Source organism: Pristis pectinata, chromosome 15, assembly GCF_009764475.1.
Source record: "Pristis pectinata isolate sPriPec2 chromosome 15, sPriPec2.1.pri, whole genome shotgun sequence".
In the NCBI taxonomy this organism is placed as follows: Eukaryota; Metazoa; Chordata; class Chondrichthyes; order Rhinopristiformes; family Pristidae; genus Pristis; species Pristis pectinata.
Window position 1 is genome coordinate 33,917,827 of NC_067419.1, and position 14,028 is coordinate 33,931,854.

Here is a 14,028-nt window from a genome sequence, read left to right on the forward strand (position 1 = left end):
GTAACTGAAGTGTATGGGTACTGAAAGTCCGTATTGTTGTGCCGTTTGCGGCATTGAGTACCGGACCTTGTTGCCTGTTACGAGTGTCGCGGCCGGTCAGGGGCAAAATACTGACCTCCGCTCCAGTATCGACGAGGAAACGCCGCCCGGACTGCTTGTCCCGAACGAATAGGAGGCTTTGTCGGTGGCCAGCCGCCGTAACTGTTAGCGGCAGCTGGCGCTGGCGTTTCCCTGACTTGCAGGGTGGGTGGCATCGACGGGCCTCCGCGCCCCACCTCTGATGGTAGAAACACAGTTGGTTGGCAGTGTCGTCGTCTGTGTTTCTGGGGTGTGGTCACCTGGTTGCTGGGACTGGCTCAGGCGGGCGTTGGGCTCAGCCTGGTGATTTGGCCGACGGACGAACAGCGCTCGCGTTTGACCTTCCATAGGACGTCTGCCCGGGCCGCCACCTCACGAGGGTTGTTGAAATCAGTGTCGGCCAACAGCAGGTGAATGTTATCGGGTAGTTGTTCGAGGAAGGCATGTTCGAACATTAGGCAGGGCTTGTGCCCCTCGGCCAATGCCAGCATCTCATTCATTAGTGCGGATGGGGATCTGTCCCCCAGGCTATCGAGATGAAGCAGGCGGGTGGCACGCTCACGACGGGGGAGGCCGAAGGTCCGAATCAGAAGGTCTTTGAAAGCCGGGTACTTATGTTCCTCCGGAGGGGACTGGATGAAATCACTGACCTGGGCGGCTGTCTCCTGGTCTAAAGAGCTGACCACATGGTAGTACTCTGTGGAGTCGGAGGTGATCTGGCGAAGGTAGAATTGCGCTTTGGCCTGGTGAAACCAGACGCTGGGACAAAGCGTCCAAAAGGTGGGCAGCTTGAGTGCCACTGCGTTGGATGCTGCGTTGCCGTCCATTTTGCAGGTCCAAAATCCATTTGGACCGTTGGGGTCACCAATGTAGCGGTTGCTACCATGAAATAAAACAAGACGCTAGTCGAAGGATTGCCAAACAAGAACTGGTTTATTTTCCCGCCTTCCGCGGGCCCTTTAAGGGAGAGTGTTCCCGCTCAATGCAACTGGCAATGACGTATATGCTATGTCATCAAGTCTTCCCTGCGCGCGGATTCTCCCCATCGCTCGGGGAAGATGAAGGCCCGCCGCCATCTTGGGCCTCGCCGCTCCGACGCCATGCGACCCGACTGCCGAGCCGGTTCGCTCGCCTGGACGGTGAGTCGCTACAAAACAAACATTTGCAGTTACAAATCAAGATGCATTTCTGAATTTTCATTTGGAATTCACAGTACTTATAGCAAGCTGGTAATGCAGAAAAGATGATATGTGACTTGGTTGTACATCATAGTTGTTTATCTGCATCATTGTTCTTTTATGTTGCTTGGTCAGTATATTGTAAACACAAGGAAATAACTTCTAGATTCATGAAGCGATTATGCCCACAAACTATAAAGATGAAAGAATTTAGCAAAATTGTAAATACCAGAAATCTCCCATGGCTTTACTGGTAATTTTTTTATATTTAAAAAAAATGTGGCCTAGATTTTGGACGTAGCCATTTTTGTTGCGTTGAAACATCCTTGCGTTTGACGCCAGGGCCAAAAAGATATTGCAACATTGATCAAAGAGACATGAAACTGTTCATAATGGTTTACAACCACAGTTAAATATTAAAAGGGGACTTCTGTAATCCTTGGTGGGACTATATTAAGTTCAGAGCAGCAATGCAATCTGGTGCAGAAGAGAAGGGGGGAGAAGAGGAGAGCGGTAGTGATAGGGGATTCAATAGTAAGGGGAGCAGACAAGAGATTCTGTGGACATGAAAGAGACTCCTGGATGGTACGTTGCCTCCCCGGTGTCAGGGTCCAGGATGTCTTGAATCAGGTTGACAGCATTCTGAAGGGGAAGGGCGGACAGCCAGAACTCGTGCTACGTATTGGTACCAATGACATGGGTAGGAAAAGAGAGAAGGTCCTGAAGAGGGAATATGGGGAGCTAGGTAGGAAACTGAAAAGCAGGACTTCAAGGATGGTAACCTCTGGATTGCTACCTGTGCCATGTGCCAGTGATGGTAAGAATAGGTTGATTGACAGATGAATGCGTGGCTGAGGAGTTGGTGCAGGGGGCAGGGTTTCACATTTGTGGATCATTGGGATCTCTTCTGGGGAAGATGCAGCATATACGAAAGGGATGGGTTACACCTGAACTGGAGGGGGAAACCAATATTCTTGCAGGCAGGTTTGCTAGAGCTGTAGGGGAGGGTTTAAACTAGTTTGGCAGGGGATGGGAACCAGAGTGATAGGTCAGAGGTTGGTGCATTTAGTTTACAAGTAGATGCAAAGTGTGAAAGGATTGTGAGGAAGGATAGGCACTTGAAAGGGCAAAATTACAGGCAGTTGGATGGGCTGAAGTGTGTCTACTTTAATGCGAGAAGTACCAGGAACAAGGGTGATGAATTTAGGGCATGGGTAAGTACATGGAACTACGACATTGTGGCCATTACAGAGACTTGGCTGTTACAAGGGCAGGAATGACTGCTGGATATTCTGGGGTTTAGATGTTTCAAAAGGGACGGAGGTAAGAGAGGTGAGGGAATGGCTTTGCTGTTCAGGGACAGTATCACAGCTGTAGAAAGGGAGGACATCCTGGAGGGATCGTCCACTGAGTCACTGTGGGTGGAAGTCAGAAACAAGAAGCGAGCAATCACTCTATTGGGAGTATTCTACAGACACCAAGGAGCAGATCGGGAGGCAGGTTTTGGAAAGGTGCAAAAATAACAGGGTTGTTGTCGGGTGATTTTCAACTTCCCTCATGTTGATTGGCATCTCCTTACTGTAAATGGGATAGATGGAGCAGAGTTTGTTAGGTGTGTCCAGGAAGGATTCCTGACACAGTATGTGGACAGGCTGACTAGAGGAGAGGCCATACTGGACCTGGTACTAGGCAGTAAGCTTGATCAGGTTTCAGATCTCTCGGTGGGAGAGCATTTTGGAGACAGTGACCATAACTCTTTGACCTTTACCATAGCCTTGGAGAGGGATAGGTGCAGATGATATGGGAAAGTGTTCAATTGGGGGAGGGGGAACTATGATGCTATTAGGCAGGAACTTGGGAGCGTAAATTGGGAACAGATGTTCTTGGCGAAGTGCACAATTGAAATGTGGAGGTTGTTTAGGGAGTACTTGCATGGAGTACTGGATAGGTTTATCCCATTGAGGCAGGGTAAGGATGGTAGAGTGAAGGAACCATGGTTGATAAGAGACATAGAATATCTTGTCAAGAGAAAGAACGATGCCTACCTAAGGTTTAGAAAGCAAGGATCAGACAGGGCTCTGGAGAGTTACAAGGTAACCAGGAGGGAACTTAAGAATGGACTTAGGAGAGCTAGAAGGGGGCATGAGAAGGCCTTGGCGAGTAGGATTAAGGAAAACCCCAAGGCATTCTACGCATATGTGAAGAGTAGGAGGATGACTAGAGTGAGAGTAAGACTGATCAGGGATAAAAGAGGAAACGTGCCTGGAGTCAGGAGAGGTAGGGGAGGTCCTTAGTGAATACTTTGCTTCAGTATTCACCAGTGAGAATGACCTTGATATTTGTGAGGATGGCGTACAACAGGCTGATATGCTAGGGCACGTCGACATGAGGAAAGAGGATGTGCTGGAACTTCTGAAAAACATTAGGATAGATTAAATCACCGGAGCCAGACGGGATTTATTCAAGGTTATTACAGGAAGCAAGGGAAGAGATTGCTGCACCTTTGGCGATGATATTTGTGTCCTCACTGGTCACAAGAGTAGTACCAGATAATTGGAGGTGGCAAATGTTGTTCCTTTGTCCAAGAAAGGGAGTAGGGATAATCTTGGGAATTACAGGCCAGTGAGTCTTACTTCAGTGGTGGGCAAATTACTAGAGAAGATTCTTAGAGACAGGATTTATAGGCATTTGGAGAAGCATAGGCTGATTAGGGACAGTCAGCATGACTTTGTGGGGGGCAGGTCATACCTCACGAACCTGATTGAGGATGTGACAAAGCACATTGATGAAGGTAGAGCAGTGGATGTGGTGTACATGGATTTTAGTAAGGTGCTTGATAAGGTTCCTCATGGAAGGCTCTTTCAGAAAGTCAGGAATCCAAAGAAACTTGGTTGTGTGGATTCAGAATTGGCTCGCCCATAGAAGACGGGGTGGTTGTAGATGGAGTGTATTCTGCCTGAAGGTCAGTGACCAGTGGTGTTCCGCAGGGATCTGTTCTGGGACCCCTGCTCTTTGTGATTTTTTATAAATGACTTGGATGAGGATGTGGAAGGGTGGGTTAGTAAGTTTGCAGATGACATGAAGGTTGGTGGTGTTGTGGATAGTGTAGAAGGTTGCTGTAGGTTACAACAGGACGTTGACAGGATGCAGAGCTGGGCTGAGAAGTGGCAGATGGAGTTCAACCTGGGTAAGTGTGAAGTGATACACTTCGGGATGTCGAATTTGAAGGCAGAATACAAGGTTAATGGCAGGGCTCTTAGCAGTGTGGAGGAACAGAGGTATCTTGGGGTCCACATCCATAGATCCGTCAAGGATGCTGCGTAGGTTGATAAGGTTGTTAAGAAGGCATATGGTGTGTTGGTCTTCATTAATCGGGGGATTGAGTTCAGGCTGCAAGGTAATGTCGCAGCTCTATAAAACTCTAGTTAAACCACACGCGGACTACTGTGTTCCGTTCTGGTTGCCTCATCGTGGGAAGGATGTGGAAGCTTTAGAGAGGGTGCAGAGGAGATTTACCAGGATGCTGCCTGGATTGGAGAGCATGTCTTATGAGAATAGGTTGAGCAGGCTAGGTCTTTTCTCTTTGCAGCGAAGGAAGATGAGAAGTGACTTGATAGAGGTGTGCAAGATGATCGGAGGCAGAGATCGAGTGGACAGTCAGAGACACTTTCCCAGAGCAAAAATGGCTAACACGAAGGGGCATAATTTTAAGGTGATTGGAGGAAGGTATTGGGGGGGGATGTGAGATCAGTACCCGTTAATGTTACTGATCTCTCATAAACACACACATGCTTATCACGTGCTCAAATATATTTGTACATGCACACTGACACAAACTGTGAAGCACACAAATACTGTCATCAAATTCACACACATACATCCTACCCTCTCCCACACAACTCCTGTCCCACCACTACATTTCAGCCACCTCTACTACAAGCGGCCCCGACATAGATGCACACATGCACATACATTCTTAGGCAAGCACAAACACATATTTATATCAGAAGTTAAGTTTCCAAAGCTAGGACAATGTATAGATTACTCAGTGTGCTATATCTCCTCCATTTAGACAAAGACAGCAAGGAATAGGAGGGAGGCCAGCTACATGGAAGGGGGGCAGTTGAGAGAAGACTCGGACCATACTTGAGGAGACCATCCTCTTCCTTTTCCCCATGAGTAGATTGGACAATAGAAGCGTAATCATTTCTTGAGCAGAGTCTTTAAGAAATCTCCTGGTTATGTTCAACAACCATGATTCGTTTGATTACCTTATTCCTTTTGATTTGATCAAGCAGCTATGCTCATTAACATATGTACTGTTCCATCATCATGAAAGTATTTTGTGAGGAGGTTACCTGTCTTTGCACTGTATCACGAAAGATCCACTGTTTTCCTCTCCCCAGAATGTGGTGTGAGTTAAAAGAGCAAGAATGCAAGATGTAAAGTCAGGTGTGGGGAAGTGTGGTTGTGGCATTGTCCACACATCTTTATTGTTCCAGAAGACTCAAATTAGCACCACAGTTAGAGTGCTTTCATGATCAGGCTGATACACTGTCAAACTAGGGCATTGAAACCAACCTTGTCAACCAGATTTTCAAATGGCAGCGGTACCATGGAATGTAATTTTTCGAGATGAATATCATGATTTTCTTTTCTGCATTGTTTGATGTCACTTTGATACATGGGCAGAGAGAGGTCACACTGGTGTGGCAGCTGCTGATAATGTTGCACACCCTACCTTGCCATGCCCCAAGCCAGTGCTACCATGTTATTCAAGCAGTGAATCAGTATGACCTCTATACAAAGTTGATTACTATCTCATGATGTTTATCCTCTGTTTGTTTTGCTCTTACAATACTTGTAATGATCAATTGAGGGAAGGACACCTACAAGGAGCAGAGAAATATGAGGAAAGGGATATGAGTAAATGAAACATGTTGCTGCTTCTCTCGGAGCATCCCTTTAAGCAGAGAATTAAAAAGAACAGGAATAAGTGATAGAATGTTGGTCAACTATAATTGCTTGCACAGGAAAGTGTGACACTTCATTGATCTAATGCAATTGTTGTAAGCTAATTAAAACATGGTGCCCCTGCTGTTGATCAGTTCATCAATTTTTTTCTCATTGTGTACCTTGAAATGCTCAATCATTGCAATGGGTAAAATTGAACCTCAGAAGGAGTCTCATGAGGGATTTCTCATTGTTGAATAATTTGAACAAGGTTTAATGGGATTGATCTGAGAAAAGTGTATTTCATATTGAAGCCGGAGGTTTGTTTTAAAGAAACAAACTGCCACTCATCAGGAAACATGGAGGTGATTTATAAGCCATTTCAGGAACGTTATCATTAACTATGTGTTGTAATTAGTGCAGCCGGATAGTCAAAGCAAGATGTGAGGAATGTTATGTATCATCTGGAATCTCTTGCATGATTATTGATGTGTTAAGTTGGTAATGATCAATTTGTGGAAAGGGTCATGTGGTTTACCTTGGAAACAATGCTTTTGCAGATTCCTTACAAAATATATCTCTGTATTAGGAAATGTCTTGTAACCCTTGTGGCCTGTTTTGTCTGTGCAGCTGATCAATGAAGCTCTGGATTTTAAGTAGGGCTTCGCCCTGGTGGTTTCTTTCTGCCTCCTGTCCTTGCTCCTGCTGCTCGCTAAGCTTTGGAGCTCCTTGATTTTCTTGCTCTAAAATACAGGTTGAACTGTTGCTGGGACCTGAAACCAGAAGGAGAATGCTATTGTCTTTGACTGGCAAGGTTGTACAGCATGCAACACACAATGATGAAGCCTGCCTTTGCTTGGTATGTGCTTGAACATTCTTCTGGACTGATGCACACAACAAAATCTCATGTTTAGGAGACATATGACAATTTTCACTTTGATCCTCTTGCTTCAGTGGCTCTCATAATATCTGTGCTGAGTTGCTGCAGTTGTAAAGCATACAGTATACTCGCAAGGTGCAATGAAGTAGAACCAAGGATCCTTGTTCCCCAGGATCCATCCAGTGTTAGCTGTTGAAACTGAACAAATTATTTGTGCTTTCCAGAAACATTATCCACCATCAGGAAGGTTTCATATGATGTAGCAAATTGTGGGAGCAGTTACTATTTATTAAAAGGTACGGATAGTAATGGGAGCCCTTATTGACGAGTGCAGGTGTCATCAAAATTGGGAAATCCCAGAGTCGAGCATGCTACCTGTTCCTCACTGACATGAAAGCAGATAAAATTATTTCTTTCAAAGTGACCTCTCTGAAACAGTAGGGAGCAGAAAATTGAGAGTCTTGGCAGAGGTCTGCCAAGGTAAGGAAGTTGAGAGTCAGCATGACCTTGACCTCCACAGAGGATACAGTCCAGGCATGAAAGTATGATTAAAGGTTTCCTCACAGAATTTTACATATTTCAGTGATGACCATCTTGGAAAACCTGAGCATTCAAATATGTTGTTCATCATAGTGCTCCAAATAGGATGTGATCTCTCTGAAGACTCCAGGAATAGGTTCTTTATTGATGGGTATGTCATTGACTCTTGTACCAAGATCCCTGACCCATCATAAGTGACCAGCCATGCCCATAATTGTGCCTCCAGCACAGGAAAGCTATCATTGGAGTGATTAATTAGGCACCCACACCACAAATTTCTCAGCAGTTAAATACCAAAGAAAATACAGGCACCCTTTAGGCTTTGGGAGGTATCTGAACCATCTGCGCTCAGTCCAAAGTTGTCCCATCAGTGTCAGCAGAGTGTCCCTTTAAATAGCAAGCAAAAAAACAACTAAAGTTTATGTTTTCCTTGTACAAATGAAACAGTCACATAATGTTCATGGAATGGATCTTTTGAGCTCCAGTTTCAATTGGTTTGTGCAGAAATGGGTGTTCCACAAATAGTGACGTCATTATGTACATGGCTGATGCTGGGGAAAGAATTTTGACCAGAAATGCCCCATCAAATTTCACTTTGAGTGTGACTTCGCCTAGAAATACTCACTAGTGTGATCTACTCCAGGTAAAGTCGATTTTATGAAGGTGTAGAACCTCAAAACCCAGGGCTACATGAGCCAAATACTAGCCTGGTGTGTCTTTTAATTAAGATGATTGGAATAGGTGGAGGTTGGTTGCAACATCTCTGGAGCAAGTGAGAATATCACCCCTTACTGTTTTAGCATCACCCATTGATTTTGATGCACTGGAATTACGACAACGTTACATTAAATGTTTTGTTATCAGGCATTTTATAATCAAGTAACCAGCACTTCAGAGGGACTGGCTTGACATACATAAAGGCATCACACAGGGAGCAGCAGGGCTGATGAAGGGGCAGTACTAAGGAATTGGTCAATCTGACACAGGCAGGACTGAGGGAGCAAGGAGCCAAAGGAGGGGCAGGACCGAGGCAACTCTTAATTAATGGGGATCATTGATCAACTGGTACCTGTCCAGGTTTGCAGGTGTTGAATAACGGAGCTTTCTACCTACTGTATGGAGTTGGTAAGTACCAGTGCTGATCGAATTATAAACTTTCCAGTAGTTCTGCCTGAAACAAAGCCCTGACGTGGAAGAAGAGAAAACATGTTGATTTAAAATGTGTTCATCAACTGAGGTCTTTAAAAAATGCAAAGGAGGTTTTGGGGGCTAAGCCCAATTAAACCTTGTCCACTGACTGAGATCATTGAAATAAGTTTGTTGGATACAATAGTGGCAGACAAATGAAGTGAAAAATACAATTACATTTTCTTTCCAGAGAGGATGAACTGAAGTCAGCAGGGCCATCAAAAAATTTAACCAGTGGTGGGAAATGTGGGAATTATAATCAAGTAAAAATTTACTGAATGCTATATGAGGGATAATGGAAGTGAGGCCAGTGGGGTTCGGAAAAAATAGGAATGGGGCTAACATTTTTATCAGGAGAACTGCAGAGTTTACAGTGCCGTGGAAATTTAAACCAAAGCTGGAGAGGATTGGGCAGAAGATTTTAGTTTTAAAATTGAAAGTGGTGAATTAAACTGATATTGCCATGAAGCTTGAGATCTGGACAGCAACTGAGTGACAACAGCCACTGCTGCTATTAACATAAATGAACACAACCAATCTGGGGCTGGAGGAAGCCTGGCCGACGTAAAATTTATTGGTACCTTGAACAGAGCTGGAGGAAGCAGAAGCAATTGGGAAAAAATTTATTGAGAGTTGGAATGGAGCTGACAGTGCCATTAAACTTCAAAGCAACACCAGGGCTGGAGCAAAGAGGGCTGATGATAGCAGATGTTTTTTTAAAGAATTCCAATGGAAGCACAGCATTGTAAATAAAGCTGCACCATTTTTTTCACATTTTTAAACTTGGCATGATGTTTTAAACTCACACACAATTCCAAAAATATGAAGTAAAATCTATAACAGATAACATTAGGAGATTTAGAGGTTGTTTATGGTTGGTAACAAAGGTGTTAGATTTCCATCTTGTGGCAGAATGCCTGTATCTACATTACAGGAACTGTTTAAAATGGAACATCCAAGTGTTATAGCCCTGATCTTTCACTGACTGATGAACCTTCTGAGCTTGCTGTCTCTACTAAGCTTGCTGTCTGCATACCCTCACAGAATCCTCTTACCTGGTGCTAGTCTCCTGGTGTAGACTTCTACTGCAAAGCTAGCTCACAGATGACAGGTGATGCCCAGGACCTTTCCAACTGAGACTGAGCTTTCCCCTAGAGTTGTTTTGAGAGCTGTTTAAGTCCTGCCTACAAGTTTACCAGCTCTCATTGCAGACATTCACTGACATTCAAAAACACTGGAAAATTATTAACAATTAAAAATACCATTTTATGATTAAGTAAAATAAATAATAAAACAAAAAAAACTGAATTAAGCAATTGAACATAATTAAATGCATTTACGTCAACTTAACTGAATATTTTAAAATAAAATAACCTTGTAGTTGATCTTCCCATTGCTATTTCGTCTTATTAAAGTCAATGAGCCCATTACTTTGCACAAGGTTGATCAGACAGATTTCTCTGCATAAATGCTGTGAAATTTTGTGATGTCTCACTGGATTTTGTGAAGAAGCTAATGGCTGACTAAAGTTGTCCCAGCATCAGCGATCAGCTGATTGGAAGTTTGGGATCTCCATCTTTTTTCAGGAGTCCTGAACTTCTGGACAGTGACACAAGTAAAAGCTGACAGTTCCGAGCAGAATTGTTGGCTTTGAATTTGGAAAATGTGGGCTGATATCCATGCAAAATTTCAAGGTTAAACATTGATGTAAAAGCAAACCAGAACAGTCAAAATACTCAGGAGGTGAAATTTCTGTAAAGACTTAATGGCACATAATTTTTACAACATTTATATGGAACAGAAATCTAATTTATACATTTATAATTTATACAGGCAGTTTTGTTACATCTGGTAAAATCTACTTGTACCAAATAAAGTAATTTTTTGAAGGTAATGATGTATGTTAAAATCACCCAACATTATAAATGAGGTGAAAAAAAATTAACTTATTTAAAAAAAGAGTTCCAAGATATTTACAAGAAGTGTAAGGAGAAAAATCTGATACTGGATTCAAAAAGGAGATCCTGAGAAAAATGCAAGATTTAACTTTTATAGATGGCCATTCTCTCTCAAATTCAGCAAAGTATATATTATTCACAATATCAATCAAATACACCATCTTAAACTTTGTGAGAAACTTGAGCCTTTTTCTTATAAAGTGTATTGATGAACATGTTGACAGGTCATTTACAAGGATGTTTAAATTCACCATAATATTCCTTGTTGCTCTATTTTTCTTTCAGATAATTCTTCCTGAGTTTTTAATATAAAACAGAAAGATGACATATTATGGCAGAAAAGAGAGCATGCTGTGCTTTTTTCCCCAGCAACATAATTTAGTATTCACAGAGGAGTGTGACAAATTATATTTTTTCTCTCACTTTTAATCTCACTGGAGATCTGAGATGCATGAGTTTCTGGCTTAAGACCATAATTTTTTTCTGCTTTTCTGAAGGGGGCACCTTCATGCAAAGGTTACATTTTACTTGATCATATTTTTATTCACTAAAGTACCAAATTATTTAACCTTTCAGATTGTTTTATATTTTGATTAATAATGATCCTCAATTGTTATAATAGACATTTCTGTATTGTATAATCCTATCGAAGGTTGATATTTGATATTCAGTTTTGAGCATTTACCTACGGTGATATACAAAGGAATGCTGGATTTGTGTTGAAGACAACCATTCCTCATCAGAATTTATTCAACATTAATACACCAGCAATCTTTTAATGTCAGTTTTGTGTATCGTTTCTTTCAGATTTTCAATCCTAAAAATCCTGCCAAACTTGGAGGTGGTGGATGGTGAGAGAATTAGTTCCATTGATGATGCTTCTGCAGAGAGGCTTAGCAAACCTTCAGCAGGGAGTTTCCTGGCTCTGTGTCAGACCCAGCTTCAGGACATTGAATTATTACACAGGAGACATGAAACTGAACTGGAGTAAGTCTCCCTTTTCACATTTCGTCTTCTTTGACTGTAACATGAGGCTGTGTCTCTTACAAGCACATAGTTTTTTGACACATATGTTGGTTTGATTAAAGAATTGCACAAAACAGGAAACAGGACAATTTAGTTTAAGTATTTTCCAGTTTTAATATATCAACACTTGACTGGAGATTTCCACTGAGGTTGGTTCCGGTATGGGTTTAAATGAAATTCAATATGCAGTAAAACTGTCTTGTTGGTGTACTGGCATTTCTGCACCAACTTTCAATTGCCTTATATCATTGTGCACAAGCAAATTAATAAAAATGATTGGCATATTTATAACAACTTGCATTCATGTTAGAGCTATTAAAGAATCAAAATTTCCCAGAGCACCTTGCTGAATCATAATCAGGCAAAATGGACACAAAGCCAAAAGAGGATCTATTATAAGGGTTTAATAAAATCTTGCTCAAGGATAGAAGTTATAAATGAAGAAGGAAAATGGAAGGCAGAGGTTTACGGAGAGAATTTGAGAACAGGAGGCTGTAGTGGACCATGTCACAGAAACATTTAAAAGGATGAAAACACACTGTCCATGATCATGGTCACGGAGGATGTTGATTTACTACTGTGGTGGGCGAGGATATGCAGATTCTGAGAATTAAGTATTATGATGTGGGATAGTGAATTTGGGAGAATTATACTTTTGGACAAGGAAGAGAAGTTGAAGATTGTTTTTGGGACATCATATATAAGAGCGAGTTTATTGAGGAATTACTGGCAGCTGTTTTGAAAGGAAGATGTACAAGAGGGGAGTAGACCTTTTATCAGATCATGTGGCATAGAGCCAGGGTGGTTATCATTTTAGTGGGAATGAGTCTAAAGAGGAGATGGTAGCTTTCATGGACAAGATGGGCTTGATGAGGGTGCAAAGGAAGAAAGAAGAGAAAGATTTGATTTGAGCTTGTTCGGAGGGAGCCTTTGAACAGGTTTAACTTGCCAAAGAGCAGTGTTTTACAAAGACAATCAAATGGATGGCACCATTCTCAGTGGTGTACAGACCTATTAGATTCACCCATAAGGAGATGAGGGTAAAAATGGCTTGGTGAGAAGTTTAAGAGATTTTTTTTGTAGTTAATTAAAAAGGCAGTGATGACCTTTTCCCTCCAGGGTCATCTTAGTTGTGATTTTGACAGTGGAAAGTGAAATAAATGTTTGATGTGGTCCTTCTGATCTGGTGATCAATGGCTATGGCAGTTCTTTATCAGGCACATTCCAGTATATCCCACTTGGACTTGGGAAGGTCATGTATGCTTTATTAGTATGCCTATATTATCATTTATCTTGTTGAGTCATCAAGAAGCCAGTGCACTGCAGATCTACCTGCCTGACTTGTGTACCTGCTAAAGAAGCAGTACTGCAAAATTTTATTAACTTGACTGAGTTGGAAAGTAGCTCAAGATCTTTGGGCTGAACCTTAATTCCCAAAAACTTGTGGGTCAGAGGTTAAAATGCAACAAATCTGAAACACATCCAGTTTTAAAAAAAAAACTAGATGAGATGTTGGTGACCAATCCATCTGTGGGAAATCAGTTGGTTATTGGATGGGAATGTACTTATCTTTTGGCAGCAATTGGGAAATGAATTGTTGGCAAAAACAGCACATTTGTGACCACTGCATCTGCACATTGCAGCATGGAAATACGGAGCATTCTGGAGGTCATATGCCATTGCATCTGATCTCCCATTCTACTACTGGACTCAACAATGAGTACAGGAGCAGCTTGGATTTTCCTGAACATATCTGGCCCCTCAGCTATATACCAGCCTTATCTGGCAAAACCCCATTCATCCTTTCATTCACATGGGGTCATCGGCCTGGATTGAATTTTTTTTTCTTTGTTCCAATTAATATTAATGTGGAACTGAAATTTGTTTCTGCATGGAATACAGCTGACTGAACATTTTGATTTATTTACATGAAGTAATGTCCTGCTATGGCAACATTGGTTTCCTGCAGAGTATCTTATGATGGCAATCAAAGCTGTGAATAAAATAAATTACATTTGAAAAATAAATTACTGGACATGAGTGACACATGATAAAAAATGTACCTTTCAAAACCAACTCTGCTTATTCCATATTTGATTTGAACTGTGGCTCCGCCTTTAGATGTTTTGTCTATTTTTGAATCAACAAAGGAATATTGTAGAACTGTCCACCCCTTTAAGGAAATCAGTGTGTTTATTTTTTGATTAGATTGTATAAGTCATTAATT

General features: G+C 42.0%; 1 protein-coding gene across 1 annotated transcript in view; it reads left to right on the plus strand.

Moving 5' to 3' along the window:
* The window catches only part of lrriq1 (leucine-rich repeats and IQ motif containing 1), a 140,969-nt gene that overhangs the window by 64,041 nt on the left and 62,900 nt on the right, over positions 1-14,028 (plus strand). The window contains exon 15 of the mRNA XM_052030327.1: positions 11,583-11,762. Within this exon, the coding sequence (XP_051886287.1) occupies positions 11,583-11,762 (180 nt within the window). The remainder of the gene's footprint in view (positions 1-11,582; positions 11,763-14,028) is intronic.